At 40.9% G+C, this 16,377-nt stretch overlaps 2 protein-coding genes across 3 annotated transcripts; one reads left to right on the top strand and one right to left on the bottom strand.

Annotated features, from left to right (window-relative positions):
- The first annotated feature begins 1,655 nt into the window (after positions 1-1,655).
- On the top strand, positions 1,656-7,256 carry LOC133723133 (uncharacterized). The gene is made up of 6 exons (XM_062149964.1): positions 1,656-2,675; positions 3,497-4,462; positions 4,622-4,850; positions 4,965-5,510; positions 5,674-7,107; positions 7,213-7,256. Exons 1-6 carry the CDS (start codon positions 1,656-1,658, stop codon positions 7,254-7,256), a joined length of 4,239 nt encoding a protein of 1,412 aa, XP_062005948.1.
- Positions 7,257-8,048: 792 nt separating this feature from the next.
- Positions 8,049-11,017, bottom strand: LOC133722215 (pto-interacting protein 1-like). Of its 2 annotated transcripts, none has more exons than XM_062149040.1 (8): positions 10,853-11,017; positions 10,457-10,545; positions 10,025-10,275; positions 9,814-9,940; positions 9,354-9,627; positions 8,924-9,056; positions 8,689-8,775; positions 8,049-8,475 (listed from the first exon to the last, which is right to left on the bottom strand). In XM_062149040.1, exons 2-8 carry the CDS (start codon positions 10,539-10,541, stop codon positions 8,344-8,346), a joined length of 1,089 nt encoding a protein of 362 aa, XP_062005024.1. In that variant the 5' UTR covers positions 10,542-10,545; positions 10,853-11,017; the 3' UTR covers positions 8,049-8,343. The 2 variants fall into 2 exon arrangements, with proteins under 2 accessions (XP_062005024.1, XP_062005023.1); XM_062149039.1 differs by having other exon boundaries at positions 10,457-10,550.
- Between the last annotated feature and the right edge of the window lie 5,360 nt (positions 11,018-16,377).

Here is a 16,377-nt window from a genome sequence, read left to right on the forward strand (position 1 = left end):
TATTTGTAAATAATATACTATATTTTATCGAATCGTAAACTGACATGTGGACAAAAGATGAGAGAGAAATATAACTTTTGTTTTAGCTATGCATGATCTCTAACTAAATATAGCTAGCCATTTTAGTTAAAGCTAAATTTAACTTAACTATAGCTAGTTTGTTGGAGTTGAATTTTGTTTTAAAAATAGTCATATATAGATAAAAATTGAATTTTGCTAGTCTGTTTGGAGATGCCTTATGCAAAATGACGCTGGTCTTTGGGCTGAAATATACAAGAAAAAGTATTTGAATAACTACAGTATCACTGACCTCAACTACAAGCCGAGCTCAAGTACATGGAGAAGCATTGCTATATATGGTGCCTCTCTCCTTAGAAGTGGTCTAATTTGGCGTCTTGGTGATGGTAAAACCATCAAATTCTGGTATGATCACTGGATCTTGGATAAGCCTCTAGAGTTTGCCCTCCCTAATACTTGCTGCTACCATATGTGATTTTTGAAATGGGATTGGTTGGGATATTGATTTTCTTGCTTCCTCTGGTCCTATTGATATCATGCAAAGAATTTTGAAGGCCCCTACTGGATTTGAACACTGTGGTGATGATGTTCAAATATGGGAACATTCTTCAAATGGATGCTTCAGTGTTAAATCTGCTTATAACTCTCTCTTTGATTTTACTGCGCAGAATATGTCTCAATGGAAGCTTGATATCCCTCCCAAATTAAAAACATTAAAGTGGGTGGTCCTGCACAAAAAGCTTTTTACCAATGCGCTTAGGAGAAATTTAACTAATTCTTCTTCTTGTGCTATCTGCAATAACAGTGATGAAAACTCATTCACCTCTTTAGGGACTGTGAGGGAAGCTATTGATCTCAACCTGTTTGCATTGAAAACTCCTTTGCTCTTTTACTGGATGAGCATAGTATGTTTCTTCTTTTTATGACCCATGAATATACCCATCAATTAAGTATTAACAATCATCACCACAATATACCCATGAATATACCCATCAATTGGAGAAGTTCATATCGAATCCATTCGTGATAATTGGACTTTTGCTATCACTCCGATGGACAGAGCAGGTGGTCAGCGAATCCTCGATAAGGGCCCGTGGTCGGTGATGAGATATGCGGTCTGTGTACATCTTTGGCCTCTGGAAGCTCGGCTGGAAGATGTTCAGGTCCATCTCCTCTCAATCTGGATCCAAGCTCATGGCTTGCCTCTTGGCCAAATGACCAGATCCAATGCTCTCCTTATTGGAGCTACTACTGGATCTGTAATTGAGGTTGAAGACCCAAATGCAATGAATGGCTGGAGAGGGTTCCTCAGGCTCAGAATCAGCATCAACACCCGTAATCCCCTCACCCCTGGAGTCTGGATCCGGAGTGGGAATCGCCCTCCTGTGTGGGTGGAATTCAGGTATGAACGCATCTCCCTTTTCTGCTACAACTGTGGAAGAATGGGCCACAGTGAGCGTTTCTGCTCCCATTCCCGACATCCAAGGGCTAAAAGGCTGGGGGCTTGGATGCTTTCTCCAACCCCTCGACGGCCAAACCGCAATCCCTCTGATGGAGAACGCGGCTGGGACCGTTTTCAGAGACAGTGTTTTCAGAGCCGCCAAAACAGATATCAATACCCAGGCCCACCCTCGGTCATGACCCCTCTCATTCAAGCTGCTGAATCAACATCACCCCAGTCACATCAGTCCAACCGGGGAACAATCATCATATCGGGGCTCCCTGCCTTTGATCCGGAGTGCCCCATCCATGGTCATCCTCTCCGTCAGGGGTCGGGCTCTGACATGTCTGACCGGGATAAAGGTAAAGCAAAAGCAATTATGGAGGATGACCCAATTATTAACACTAATCCTGATGCTGTTAGGCACAATGGTGCTTTACTGGACCCCTCTACCTTCCCAACCTTGGGCCCTGATGGCGAGATAACTATGGGCCTAACCCAATTTTTTTATGATCACTCCCTCAAGGACTTCATCTCTGTTAGTTCTGTTGATCATACTTCTTTGGGTCTGACTGATCACTCTTCTGTTCCCCTTTCTCACCACCCTTCTCAACCCCAGCTTCCTCAGGCCTATCAAACGAATATATCCAGGCCTGCTCCCAGCCACTTCTCTACAAAATCAGACATCCCTTACAACCAGTCCGTCCACACAAATAATCTCCCAAACACCCCCACTGAACTAGTCTCTTTCCGGTCCCCTTCTACTCAGACAACCCCAACGCTTCCCAGTTCGCCCCCCACTTCAAGTCAGGAAGGTGTTGTCACTGGTATTGCCTCTTTCCTGGATCAGCTTCGTCTCAAATGTCAGACTGATGATTCCTTTCTTCTCTCTGACCGGCTGACTAAAAAGACAAAATCAAGCTCTATCCCCACTACAACAGTTGGAATCTTACAAGGAATCCATATTTCCCCTTACTCCCCAAATGATGATCTCCCTGATCCAGATTTGGATTTGCCCCTGAATCTGCTTGCTGCTAGGGGCCGGGGCCGATCTGGTCGCAATAGGAGCCGAGGAGGTCGGGGAAGAGGGAGAAAACGAGGTACTTTGGTTGCCTCTGTTATGTCACCTCACCAATCTGAATCCATACTTAGGGAGACTCTCTCCACTCCTGAAGGGCTTTTTGCCGTACAAATCATCTTAGCTGAGACTTACCAGGCAACTATCTCACCTTTGGACCTGAGTCTCAGTTCTTTTCAGGCCCTGATCCCCCCCCGCCAACACCTCCACCGTTGACTTCCTTGCAGCACTTTGTCAACCCCTATCAGGTCCGAACTCCTCTGCAAATCCTCCCTGACCAAACAAACCCTGTTGGTCCCCCCGATTTTTGTGTCTACAGATCTGGATCCCTCTGCTCCTTCTACCTCGGGGACTACAATATTTGATTCAGATCATGCTTTTGATCATGGCACCGGTGGCTGGCCAGATGCAGCCACGGGGTCACCATGAGGCTTCTATCCTGGAATTGTCAGGGCTTGGGGGCAGCCTTGATTGGAAAAAATCTCCGGCGGTTGAAAAAACGCCATACCCCCTCGATGCTTTTTCTTATGGAAACTCGGCAACAAGAGCCTGTACTTAATTACTGGAAGAAACAGCTGCTTTTTGACCATGTTTTTGTGGTAAATCCTTCAGCTAGCAATGGCGGTGGCCTGGCTCTCTTTTGGGACAACTCTGTCCATGTTACGTGCATTTCCGGTTCAGTTAATTTTATTAATACCTCTGTAACTTTTGTATCGGAGGCTTTCTCTTGTAATCTTTCTTGGATGTATGGGAATCCCCATGTTAATCAGAAAAATGTATTCTGGCGTTCTCTTTACACAGCCTTCTCTCCACATATTGGCCCTTGGTTGTGCTTGGGTGACTTCAATGAGATCCTTTGGCTTCACGAAAAGTGGGGGGGTCTCCCTCAACCTCAGTGGAGAATCAGGCTCTTCCAAAACTTTTTGAATCATTCACATTTGACTGATCTACATTTCCAGGGACCTAAATTCACCTGGTACTGTTTTCAGCATGGAAAGGTGGTCATCAAGGAAAGGCTGGACCGTGCTTTGGGCAATAATTCTTGGATTGTTAATCAATCCCGATCTCAAATCTTCCATCTTCCTTTACTGGGATCTGACCACCGACCAATTTTGGTTGACACGGCTCCTGCTCAAAAGATTAATCCTCATCTCTTTCGTTTTGAGCATCTATGGACTCTCCACCCGGATAGCTATAAGATTGTCCAAGAAAATTGGAAGCCCTGTCTTCCTCCTTCAGCTAGTGTGTCTTGGGCTAGAAATTTGCAAAGCTGCAAATCCTCCCTTGGTTCTTGGGCCAAAAACACCTTCCCAAACTTTGGTAAACAGGTCAGCTCTAATATCAATCGAATCCAATCCCTTTTGGATTCTGATCAGGATGAAATTCAGGGGGATATCTCTACTGCTACTAATCAGATTGCTTCTCTCTGGTCTCTTGAAGAAGTTTATTGGAAGCAGAGATCCCGCATCTCTTGGCTGGCCCATGGGGATCTTAATACTCATTTTTTCCACCAGAGCACTTTACTCCGCAGATGCCGGAACAAAATTCTTCGGCTTAACAATGGTTTTGGCCAGTGGTTAACTACTGAGGACTCTATTGTCTTGCATCTCAACAACTATTTCAAGGATATGTACACAGCCATACCAACTAACTATACCCAAACTGTTCTGGACTTTGTTGATCCGTTGGTCACGGATGAGATGAATGATTCTCTGATGGCTTTTATTTCCCTTGAGGAGGTTAAAGCAGCAATTTTTGAATTAGGAGCTCTCAAAGCTCCCGGCCCGGATGGGTTCTCTGGTTCCTTCTACCAGACTTACTGGGACATTATCAAGGAGGTTGTTCTTGCTGCAACACATCAATCCTACGAATCAATGACCATTCTTGAGCAATTCAACAACACTTTCATTGCATTAATTCCAAAGGTAGAAGCTCCCCAACTAGCTTCACAGTTCCGGCCTATTGCTCTGTGCAATTTTGCTTACAAGATTTTAACTAAGATCATCTCCAACAGGTTGACTCCTTTTATGCCTATGCTAATTTCTGAAAACCAGTCGGCCTTTGTCTCTGGTCGCTAAATTCAGGACAATATCTTGGTGGCACATGAGATGTTCCACCACCTCAAACTCTTGAAATCTGGTATTTATGGGGAATTTGCTCTCAAACTTGACATGAACAAGGCTTATGACCGAGTGGATTGGAATTTTCTGGAGGTGGTGCTACTCAAACTTGGGTTCCACCGTACCTGGGTTCGCCTTGTTATGAATTGTGTAACTTCGACTTCCATGACTCTCTTGATCAATGGCTCTCCAGGTAGGAAATTTAGACCCACAAGGGGTTTACGCCAGGGTGACCCGCTATCCCCCTTTCTCTTCCTGTTTATCAACGATGTGCTATCTACTATGATCAGAAAGATATGTCATGCAGGTCTTTTAGATGCAATCAAGCTAAACACTGATGGACCTTTGGTTAGCCACCTCTTTTTTGTTGATGACTCAATCTTCTTCCTCAAGGCCACTTTGTCAAATTGCGAGGTGTTGTCTGATACAATTCATCACTACTGCTGTGCTTCGGATCAGTCTATCAATAAGCAAAAGTCCACCCTCTTCTTCAGCCCCAACACCCAACCACAGATTGCTCATCTCATTAGCTTGGTTCTGGACATGAAATCGGTCCCAAACCCGGGCCGATACTTGGGTCTTCCTACAGTTTGGGGCAGATCAAAGATCTCAGCTTTGGCTTATGTTAAAGATAACATACTTCAGAAGATTTCGGGTTGGTCTAAATCAACTCTATCTCAAGCAGGCAAGGAGATATTGATCAAATCCGTTGCAATGGCAGTCCCGATGTACCCAATGACTGTTTTCAAGTTCCCAGCTGGGCTCTCAAACCAAATAAACTCGGTGTTGGCTGATTTCTGGTGGGGGAATGCTTCATCCCCGAGTATGCACTGGAAAAAATGGGCTTCTCTTGGTATTTCAAAATCAAATTGAGGTTTGGGTTTCCGGAATTTGGCTGATTTTAACATTGCATTGCTTGCAAAGCAGGGTTGGCGCATCCTTTCCAGTCCGAATGCATTGTGGGTAAGAGTTCTAAAAAGTAGATATTTTCCTCGTTCCTCGTTCCTCTTTCCTAGAGGCCACCCATGGTTCTTCCCCTTCATGGGCTTGGTCTAGTCTCCTTGAAGGTAGGCATCTCATCACGGGTGGAGGAATGTGGCAGGTTGGTTCTGGATCCCAAATTGACTTCTGGAAGGATAACTGGATCCCTAGATGCCCCTCTGGTAACCTCCTCCAATACAGGCCCCAAAATGCCCCTTTACTGAACTCGATGAATGTCTCTCATGTCATCGATAGATCATCCAACTCTTGGAACCTGGATCTGGTCTCATCTTTCATTCCTTTGGAGACCTTGAATGCCATTCAAGCTACCACTTTTGGCTCCCAGAACGACCATGACAAGCTAATTTGGGCTCCCACTTCTTCAGGAGTTTATTCGGTCAAGTCGGGTTATGCACTTCAAGTTTCTGGTACTTCACATAACCTTGCCTCTCACCCTCATCAATCCCATTCTATTGACTCCAAAGTTTGGATATGGCTATGGAAAGTCCGAGCTACTCCAAGAGTGAAACATTTCCTTTGGAGGGCTCTGTCAAATGTCTTGGCTACAAATCACAATCGTCACACTAGACACTTGACTCAATCTCCTTTGTGTCCGCTGTGTCAATCTCACCCTGAAACGGTTGAACACATTCTCTTGTTATGCCCATGGGCCATGCGTACCTGGTTTGCCCACCCACTCTCCTATAGAATTGACTCTCAGACCATCACTTCTTTGGACAGGTGGCTTACTGAGTTGTTCCTTTCAAATGGTGGCCTTTGCAAGACAGACTCGCAGTTCACTACACATGTGGTTTTCTTACTGTGGTACATTTGGAAAGAACGGTGTAATTGTGTGTTCGATCATATCTCCCCTAATTCTCTTTCGGTGGCGTCGAGGGCTTTTAGAGCTTCCTCGGAATTTCTGGCAATTCCTACTTTCATCAGCCCAAAGATTCACCGCCCTTGCAACTCAGAGGACTCCTCTCATTGGCTTCCACCTCCGGTTCACTCTTGGAAAATTAACACGGATGCGGCATGGGATTCTTCCACTCTTTCTTGTGGGCTCTCAGCTCTATTACATGACTCTACTGGAACTTTAGTAAAAGGCTTGTCCCAGTCGAATTTTGCTTCCTCATCCTTGGCTGCTAAAGCCATGGCAATTGATCTTGGCCTCAGCCTTGCCTCCTCTATACCTCTATCTTCTTTTCAGTTGGAATCAGACTCTTTGGTTTTGATATCAGCTTTTTTAAACCCTTTGTCTGCGGTTGACTGGTCGGCTTCTCAGATTGTATCCTCCATCCGAACAAAGGCTTCTAGCTTCAACTGTGTAAACTGGCGTTGGACCAGTAGGGGGACAAACGCTGCTGCGGATCTTGTGGCAGCGTGGGCCTCGCGCAGGGTGTGCCCGGTGGATTGGGTCTCTAATCCCCCTCCCTCCCTAATGCGCATTTTACTTTATGATGCAGCTGGTCCCCCCCCCCCCCCCCCCCCTTAGCTCTGCTATCTTGAGGGTGCGTTGGATTGGAGTTTGTTGTCCAGTTTTTCTTTTCTGTCTTTGTTTTCCTGGCGTTTAGCCTCTGTTTCTGTTGGCTTCTTGGCCTGTTTGTTTCTCTTGTAATGTTCCTTTGCCAAAAAAAAAAAAAAATTAAGTATTAACAAAAACATGTTTCACTTAATAATTGAACATGATATATTGCAATATTTGTAATTAACCCTTAGACCATGATTAGTGTTCTCCGCCATTGATGCAGAGTAAAGGTCTTTGCAAAGTTCTCGTGTTCTTGGTTTCATGCACCAATTCTTCAATCGGCGTTAAGTTCATATCTTTATGTTCATGTTCTTGGTGGTGGTGGTGGTGGTGGTGCCAGAGAGTTGTGGTGTTATGTTCTTTTATTTTTGTCTTGTTTGTTAGGTTTGTATTTTTGTAAAACAATTTATTTATATTTTAGTTTTGATATACATTAAAGGAGTTATAAAAATCGTTGGATATAGTTAAATTTAAGGGCTAAAAAAAGTGTCAAAATAAATGTCCCTTGATCCTGACCCATGTTCAAAATGCCGGGAGTTTATCCTTGGAGCTTCAAAAAGTTACCTTCTTCCCCGCTGTCATCTTTATGTAGGACTTTTTTGGGAGAAAACTCAACATACAGAGTGAGATGGGAAAAAAACATAAAATAAAATAACGAACGGGTACTCTAATATTCAAGCAAATTTCCAATTAAAATGATCTTAACAAAGGAACCATCTATAAAATCATTAACATCATCACTGTGACATATAATTTCATTGCCAAGCTCATTTATAAACGAATATTCAAATAAATTTCTAAATACAATGGTCTCAGAAACCATTTGTGAAATTATAAAGATCCTCACCCATGACTTGCATTTTAATTTAGTTCCATAAAAACTCAATAGTAAAATTTCACGGCCAAACTCATTCATCAATGAATAAATGTTGAGCATTATATATAAAAAAAAAAATTTGAAAAATGAAAACCCATTCCAATAAGAACATACCCCCCCTTGCATTATGAACAAACTAAATACACAGTAAATAATGAAGCATATAGCGCATTGTGCAAACAATTTACCACAACCCTCTGAAACAATCTTTTTGTTATATTATGCATGCAGAGTTACTCATGCATGCACATTTGACACATCTTCACAGGCAGAGCTAGAGAGAAGGATTGAGATTGAAATCTACAAGCTTGGTGATTCACCAGTAGGTCCAGGCCGAGCATTTAGCAGTGGTTGTAGGGCTTTGACCACAATGCTCATGTTTGGGCGGAAATCAGCCTCATATTGCACACACAAGGCAGCAACTGCAGCCATCTATAATCAAGAAATAGTAGCATTTAGTACTAGATGTATGCAAAAGCAGACTTGGCTATGATGTTTTATGCCTTCTAAATACAAATTCAAGGGGAAAATAACAATGAATCTGCTAGTTTGGCAACTGCACACTTGTTCCAATAACAAAATCAAATCCATCAAGATTACATATCTGAGTATAATATATGCATGTGAGTGAGAGATAATGAATACCTTCGCAACAGCCTTGGGGGGGAATTCTCCTCCTAGTCTTGCATCAACACACTGCCTAACTTTGTCTTCACTAAGTTTTGGTGTAGCCTACCACATCCCAAAAATTCCAAAATCAGCTTGGTTCATATGAACAAGAGCATATTCCTATGCTAACAACTAAGAGACCGATAACAGGTGCATAAGAAATAATTAGCAACACAGGCGCATAAGAAATAATTAGCAACACATATAGTACCCATGTCACTAGGCTCTGCTGTCCCCGTGGTAATGTATGATCAACAGGTTTTCTTCCGGTCAAAAGCTCTAGCAGGACAACACCAAAACTGTAAACATCACTTTTGGCATTCAACTGTCCAGTCATCGCATATCTGTCACACACAGAACACAATTAGTGAGTATGCTAGTACTCAGGGCCTGCGAGATACAAAACTGTAGGTAGTAAGTATTTAATGGCTAAGCTGATGCTCGGACTGATTAATATGCAATGAGGAAAAGAAGTAAATCGTAAATCCTCTGAAAGATTTTGGGGTTTTTTTTATTGTGCAATTACAAGATTGAAGGACTCTAAGGCATCAAAACAGCATCTTTTCGCTTCAAGTCGAGAAGGACCAAATGAATTACGTAGTTGCAGAACATAATCTTTGGAGAACCCAATAAAAGCTTACTCTGGGGCATGATAACCAAAGGTTCCTAGAACACGAGTGGAGTGAAGACGTGCTGCCATATCAGGAGCTTGGTTGGATAAATCAAAGTCTGCAATCTTAGCAACATCATCATCAAATATTAGTACATTGCTGGACTTGATGTCGCGATGAATGATATGGGGGGCCGCTTTTTCATGTAAATACTCGAGTCCTCTTGCAGCACCCACTGCAATTTTAACACGCTGTGCCCAAGTTAGAACAGGACCAGGTTGAGCTCCTTTGACACCTTTCCTTCCTGCATTAAGAAGAAGATATCAGTTGAATCACTATGATTTCCGAAAATTGAAAATATGACAGCAGTCAAGTACTTACAAGAACGTAGTCTAAGTATAAAAACAACATGGGTAATTTCATTGCCTATGCAACACATTAACCAAGGTTGTGAAACTAAAAACAGCAATCATGTAGTACTCTTACATACCATGTAGAATATCATGAAGAGATCCATTAGATGCAAACTCATAGGCAAGAACACGAGAACTCCCATCAACGCAGTAACCAAGAAGTTGAACAAAATTATCATTTTTCAGCCGTGATACCATAGAAACCTGCAGCAGCAATTTATCAATTGACAATTGAATTATAATTAACTCACATAGCAACAATAATAATCGACAACTTCTTTTACAAACCTGCGCAAGATATTCCTCATCAGGTTGTTTGCTGGCATCGAGCTTCTTGATTGCTGCCTGCTCCCCGCTTTTAAGTACTCCAAAATATACTCTTCCATAAGAACCTTCCCCAATCAAGGCACTTGTCCCAAAGTTATCTGTAATTTCCTTTAGCTCCTCTACTGGTATAAGCGGAACTTCAATAGGTTGGGCCTTTACGGCTTGACCACCTTTGGGCGCATTGCCGGAGTCATGATGAATCCCCTCATTTCCTGCGTCACGAAACCCAACTCAGATTGAATTCCGAAACTTGAATTGATAAAACCAGTGACAGATATACAAAAAAAAAAAAAAAAACAAATGCAAGTCAAATACCCAAAACAAACAAAAAGAAGCATCAAATAATAGTCAGCGTGAACATACAGGCTTGAACTACAGGACAGTGCGCATTACCTGCAGGATTTTTCATCATGTAATGACCTCCATTGTCAGCAGATTTCTGCATATCATCTTCATCACAACAGCCGAAGCAGCTCATGATTCTTTTCTACACACAAAAACCCACAATCAAAATGAGGAAATGAACAATACCCAAGTCATGAACACACAAAAATCAGCAAAAAAAAAAAAGTGATCCCCTTTAAATCTAATCCCATCAGAAACAGCAAATTTGGTTTCTTTAATGCAATACCCTTATAGGCAAATACAATTTCAGCTCAGCTATGGCATGAACATGCAGATCAAATAAAAAAGATTGAAACTTTAAGAAATAAAGAAGAAAGACGTAGAGATCAGAGCAAGAAAATAAAGAAAGGAAGAAGATTTGAGGGACAGATCGGGAGAGCTTACCTGAATCTGAAGTGGGTTGATTTGGGAGTGAGAGAGAAAGAGAGTGAAGGACTGAGTTGGTGTGAGTCTTGGGAGATCTGATGAGCTCCAAAGCCGGCGAAGGAAGCGCAGCGCAGGATAGGAGGGAAAAGGGTGCGTAGGATAATCAATCAATCAATCAATCAAGATTATAATTCTACTGATTTTAATTTTTGATTTTGGATTTTATAAATATATAAATTTTCTACAAAAATTTATTTCCTGTTTTTTCTCTGTTTTTGGTGTCGGCCAGATTTGACTCTGCCCTGCTTCAATCTTGACTTTGACCGTTTGACTTTTTTTTCCCCAGGGAAGGGTTCAACTGCAGCCTGCCACGTGGTCAAAACTGGTTCGTCCGGACTAGGGTCTGGAAGAAAGGCTCATCTCGTGGAATTCGTCTCTCCTGCTAGTAGTAACTTCTCAAAAGTTTATTAATCGAAAAAAAAATAATAAGATGGGTATTTAACGGCTAATCTGTCTCTGTATTTTACCGCTAATCTGTCTCTGTCTTTCGGAATTAAGATGATTAATGTCGGTTTGGGTCACACCTGAACTAATTGAAAGATTGATACGGTAATAAATTACCATAGTACAAATTGATTATCTGTACTTAAATTTGCAATCTTTAGATATGTTTAATGTTGATGAGTAGATTCACCATGTGGGATAAGTTTTTCCGGAATTAAATGTAAATATTTACCCACTATGAGGAATTTGTTCTTAACTACTTCACTTATTGAGCAGTTGAATCTTTAACCATGTGTCTGCTTATCTGGAAATAATTCAATCGATGAATCAACTATGACACAACTTGAAACTCAAACAAATACTTAGTAACCCCCCACAATATAAGGTGAAAAGTGATTATAAGTTGTGAGCTGCAGGATATTGTGGGGGGTTATAAGTATTTGTTTGAGCTTCAAGTTGTGTCATGGTTGATTCATCGATTGGAATAATGATCACCATTCCAGATAAGCAGGCACATAATTAAAGATTCAACTGCTCAATAAGTGAAGTAGTTAAGAACAAATTCCTCATAGTGGGTGAAAACATAACCCAAAAATAAACAGATCGAAAAAAAAAAAAAAAAATTGGGCTACACTTGATGTGGAAGGCAATGAAGGAGATGATGGAAAGTTGGAAACCAATGAAAATTATCCCTATCTCTTTTCTAATTTGTCGGTTCTAGGGTGCGTACTTTACATTACTAATTGTGATAGAGAATAACTAAAGTTACTCGGATGATATTTTTTTTCATTATCTTTAAAAAAAAATGTAATATTTAATATATTTAATCTTAATATATTGTTGCCTTCCAAACAAACCTGGTCATATATACTTCAATGCCTAGACTAATGTAGCCACGAACATCTTTGCCCAATGGTTAATGGGAGTAAATCCTTACCAATGTAGTTCAACAATTGTAGAGAAGCAAAAGCAGCAGAATTTTCAAGATGTAAGTCATTCGTGAGTCAAACAATTTGGAGTTAATCAATGGCGTCAACAATCGCATTGGAAAAGGTAATCGGATCGAGGACTCTTCCTCTCTTCTCTTAGAATTCCACAGTTGAAAAGCCATTAATTCCATGGTGCTTCTTGGAACCCTCTCCCAGTCGACTTGTTCCTGTAGCTAAGGACATGCAGGATAGCAAGTTTAGAGGATTCTAAATAGAAAAACTTCTATCATTTCCATTTGTTTGGGGATCACCAGTGAAGCAAACTATGCTGCAAAGGAAACCAAATTAAGACTTGTAATCAACAATAAGTCCAACAGACTCCTGATCTCTCTTATTTGCTCTTCTCGATCTTCTATTAGATTTTCACATCTTCAAAAAAGCCTCTTTCACAGTACTTTTTTGAATTGGATTGCCAGTGAAGCAAACCATGCTGTAAAGATAGCCAAATTAAGATTTGTAATCAACAATGGATAGACAGACTCCTAAGATTTGTAATCAATAATTTACTCTTGTGTAGTGAAAATCCTTTAGTTATTACTAAATTAAACGAGTTTAAAGCAAGAGACACTGGACTTGTATTTCCGCAGATTATCCCAAGCCGAAGCAGCCAAATGAGTGCATGAACTTGAACGTAACCATGTAATATCTTTTGCTAAATGAGGGTCAAGTACAATAATAGACATGGTAATCCAAATTTCAAGCAACTCGAAAGAAGAAAATATAGGCCAACACGGCAACACCAACTAACAACTGTTCAAAATGCCACAAAACTAGCAGACAACCATCTTTGCCAATGATATTAGGATTCCAATTTAAAATGAGGGGACCAAAGAAATGCCAATTATCAATACCACAGATGAGTGTTCGAAGCATTCCCAATTTTTTAGAAATAGGTTAGTCTTTCATCCGCATGTACCCTCTGCAAATCATCAAATCATCTATGGAGCTGCTAGGTGCAAAACTATGGATAGCTAATCTCTCTGGTTTGGAACTTAAGAATTCAAAATTTGTACATATTTAGTGGTAATCACTTGATGAAGATACGACTAAACTGAAAGATCGTTCGGTTAGAGACAATAATTTAGCAGCTTCTGGCTTTGTAATTAGAGACTTTTGTGGTAATTCTCTCTTTGTCGCAACTAAGAACATTGGTCAAGAGGAGGGTTATTAGTAGTCACGTACTGCCATTATCCAAGGGTTATTATCGAGGGTGTTTCCAAGCTTCTAATTGACAACATTAATGGAGTTTGTGAAGTGTCTTGGAGTTAGAGGATGAAGTTGTTGATGAAAGATATCAAATCAATTGTTGTTGGGTTGGAGTTTCTTCAGTTTAAAAATGTTTTTCGAGAGGTTAATTTTATAGCTGAGGCTATAACTCTTGATCATGATATTTAGTATGTAGATTTCTGGTCAAATTTCTTTTATTTTTTTGTAGTTGATATGAAAGTTTATTTCTCCAATAAAAAATATAAAAAATAGAAATAAAAAAAAAAACTCCCAAAATCCCTGTAATACCCCGAAAAATCCAAATTAAATTCCGTGGATTTTTAGAATTGATTTCGCGGTATTAGGAGCGAGTACGAAGCTTGGAGAAGTTGTGGAAGTAGTTCGAACGATTTTATTTTCGAAATCGAACGTTATTTAGGGGATCTCAAAAAATGACTTTTTATACGTATGGAATTTGGGAAAACTTCCTTCATGAAAGTTGTAGAGCTCGTCGATACGATCGCGTGCATATGTGGAACGCAATATTCGGAGTTCGTATGAATAAGTTATGAATATTTAAAAATTGAGAATTTTCTATAAATAGGAAAAATTTCAGAATTTTTCATTAAGGACGAGAGTTTTCAATTTTGCGGAATAGTCCCTCCGTTCTCTCTCTCTCGACCTTCAGACCCGGCAGGTCAAGCTCGACCCGACCCGGCCTGTTCTTCCTCCTCCGGCCTCCTCCGTCCCCGGACCCGGGCTCCCCTGGGATCGCCGGCCCACGACGAGCCTCCCTCTGGTGTCGCTTTGCTCCGCCGCTGCCCCGAAAGCTGGATCGAAGGAGCCACAGTTCCGATCGGTGACCCGACCGGAAAACCAATTTTCCGGCATCACCTCAACCGATCCTCTCGGTTTTGGGTTGTCCTTCTCCCCCTGATCATACCCATATGAGCCTTGCACGACGATTTTGAGTGTGGAGTGAAAGATCACGAGTTGAAGATTTCGACGTCTCTGATTCAATCTGGAATCTGATCAGACGCACGAGATTAATCCAACTTCCAAGCTTGATCTAGGACGATCTAGGCCAAACCAGACTTAGCTCCAGGTATGGAAGTCGATCACCCTTTCATTTTGAACAAGTTTGTAGTTGGTCGCTTTTCCATCGGAGGTGGTTGACCCGGAGTTGACCGCCGCGTTGACCGCCCACTGACCACCGCTTGTGGCGGCGCGTCAGACCATATTTCGAGTTTTCATTATCTAGGCGATGATCTATGCATCCATACGAGCGTTTTGATATATAACATGGTCATGTTAGAAAAAGTTGATAAATAGTGGATTTACGTTTTTACGTTATTATTTACGGTTTTTACGTTTTATCTTCGGTTTACGATCTGCGAAGATCAGACCATTGGTTTTGCTTCAAATTTAGATATGTTGATCGTATGACTGTACCGATGACTTTGTGAGGTCACGGGCGAAGATCCGACCGTTGGATCTTCGTATAATTGTAAAACAGTAATTCGGAAGGCGATTCGTGAGAATCTGACCGTCGGATTTTCATATAAAATTATGGAGATATTAGTAAGGGCAATTCAGGAAGATTGGACCGTTGGATCTTCGTGATAATTTTGGAGGATGGTCCTAAAGGCGATCCGTGAGGATCCGACCGTTGGATCATCATTAAATTCAGATCCGACCGTTAGTTCATCGTTTAATTTGAATCCGACCGTTGGATCATCATTATATTCAGATCTGACCGTTGGATCGTCGTTTAAGTACGTTTATGAGTTGTTGGCTAAGTTAAGATCATTATTGGATTAGGTGATCGATGGATTGATTTGGTGGACGATTCGGATTGATATATTTGGCTTTTTAGAAGACGCAGCTGGATTAGAGGTGAGTAAACCTCACGTGGTTCATATTACGAACCGAATAAATTTAATTACTTTATTTTTATCGCAATTGTGTGAAAATATTTGTGGAATAAATATTTGTTTTAAATCATATGGACTTGATCAACTACGGTCCATAGGTAAGTAAAATGATTTTATTGTACAAATGAATTTCACGGTTTTTATGCTTGAACTATAGTTGGTATTAGTGGTCATCCCTGAGCGGATGATTACGTATATATATATTTACGTGGAATATATATATTGGTTGATGTGTGATTGGTGTGATGAAATGATTGAGAATGGATTGGATATTATTCAAGCTATTAATCTCGCATTTTAATTGTTGAATAATGAAATGTTGATCATGTGGTGTGAAAGCTATTTTATATGCCCACTTGTGATTATGTGGAAATTATTTTAAGAAATAAAGATTTATCTTGAAATAATATGTCTCTTTATGTGGGTGTACATATACATATATACGATCTATAAATCATAAAGATTGTATTTTGTGAATTTGATTATGTCTGAGAAGTACAATTGTGAAGCCGAGTGATTTCTACAACCCCGTGCTTAAATGAATTACTGGTAAATGTGTTTTGGTGTTATGAGACGTTAAGCCTGGGCCCTAGTCCCTATAGATAGTGCACTATTATACTCTTAGGAAAGAGGTGTTCTCCTTGAGTATACATACTTTGGATTTGTCCTCTGTATGCTACGGCTTACCCGTGCTTTGGGTATAGTAGACATACCCTAGTACGTGGATTTGTGATTTGTTACCAGTCAACCTGGCTTACCCGTATTTTGGGTATAGTAGACATACCCTAGTACGTGGATTTGTGATTTGTTACCAGTTAATCCGAAAATTCACTAAAAAGAGAAGTGTGCTTATATTATCCTGATCAAATATCTATCTGTGATATATTGCTAATATGTGAAGGTGTTAGTG

The sequence above is a fragment of the Rosa rugosa genome, chromosome 7 (genome assembly GCF_958449725.1).
Source record: "Rosa rugosa chromosome 7, drRosRugo1.1, whole genome shotgun sequence".
NCBI lineage: Eukaryota > Viridiplantae > Streptophyta > Magnoliopsida > Rosales > Rosaceae > Rosa > Rosa rugosa.

Excerpts from the sequence above, each read along its gene's own strand:
- LOC133723133 (XM_062149964.1), top strand. The coding sequence starts at position 1,656 with ATGACCCCTCTCATTCAAGCTGCTGAATCAACATCACCCCAGTCACAT. Across the intron at positions 2,676-3,496 it reads TCTTAGCTGAGACTTACCAG|GGACCTAAATTCACCTGGTA; the intron begins GCAACTATCTCA and ends CTACATTTCCAG. Across the intron at positions 4,463-4,621 it reads TCATTGCATTAATTCCAAAG|GACAATATCTTGGTGGCACA; the intron begins GTAGAAGCTCCC and ends CGCTAAATTCAG.
- LOC133722215 (XM_062149040.1), bottom strand. The coding sequence starts at position 10,541 with ATGAGCTGCTTCGGCTGTTGTGATGAAGATGATATGCAGAAATCTGCT. Across the intron at positions 9,628-9,813 it reads TCTTCATGATATTCTACATG|GAAGGAAAGGTGTCAAAGGA; the intron begins GTATGTAAGAGT and ends TTCTTAATGCAG. Across the intron at positions 8,476-8,688 it reads CCCCCAAGGCTGTTGCGAAG|ATGGCTGCAGTTGCTGCCTT; the intron begins GTATTCATTATC and ends TCTTGATTATAG.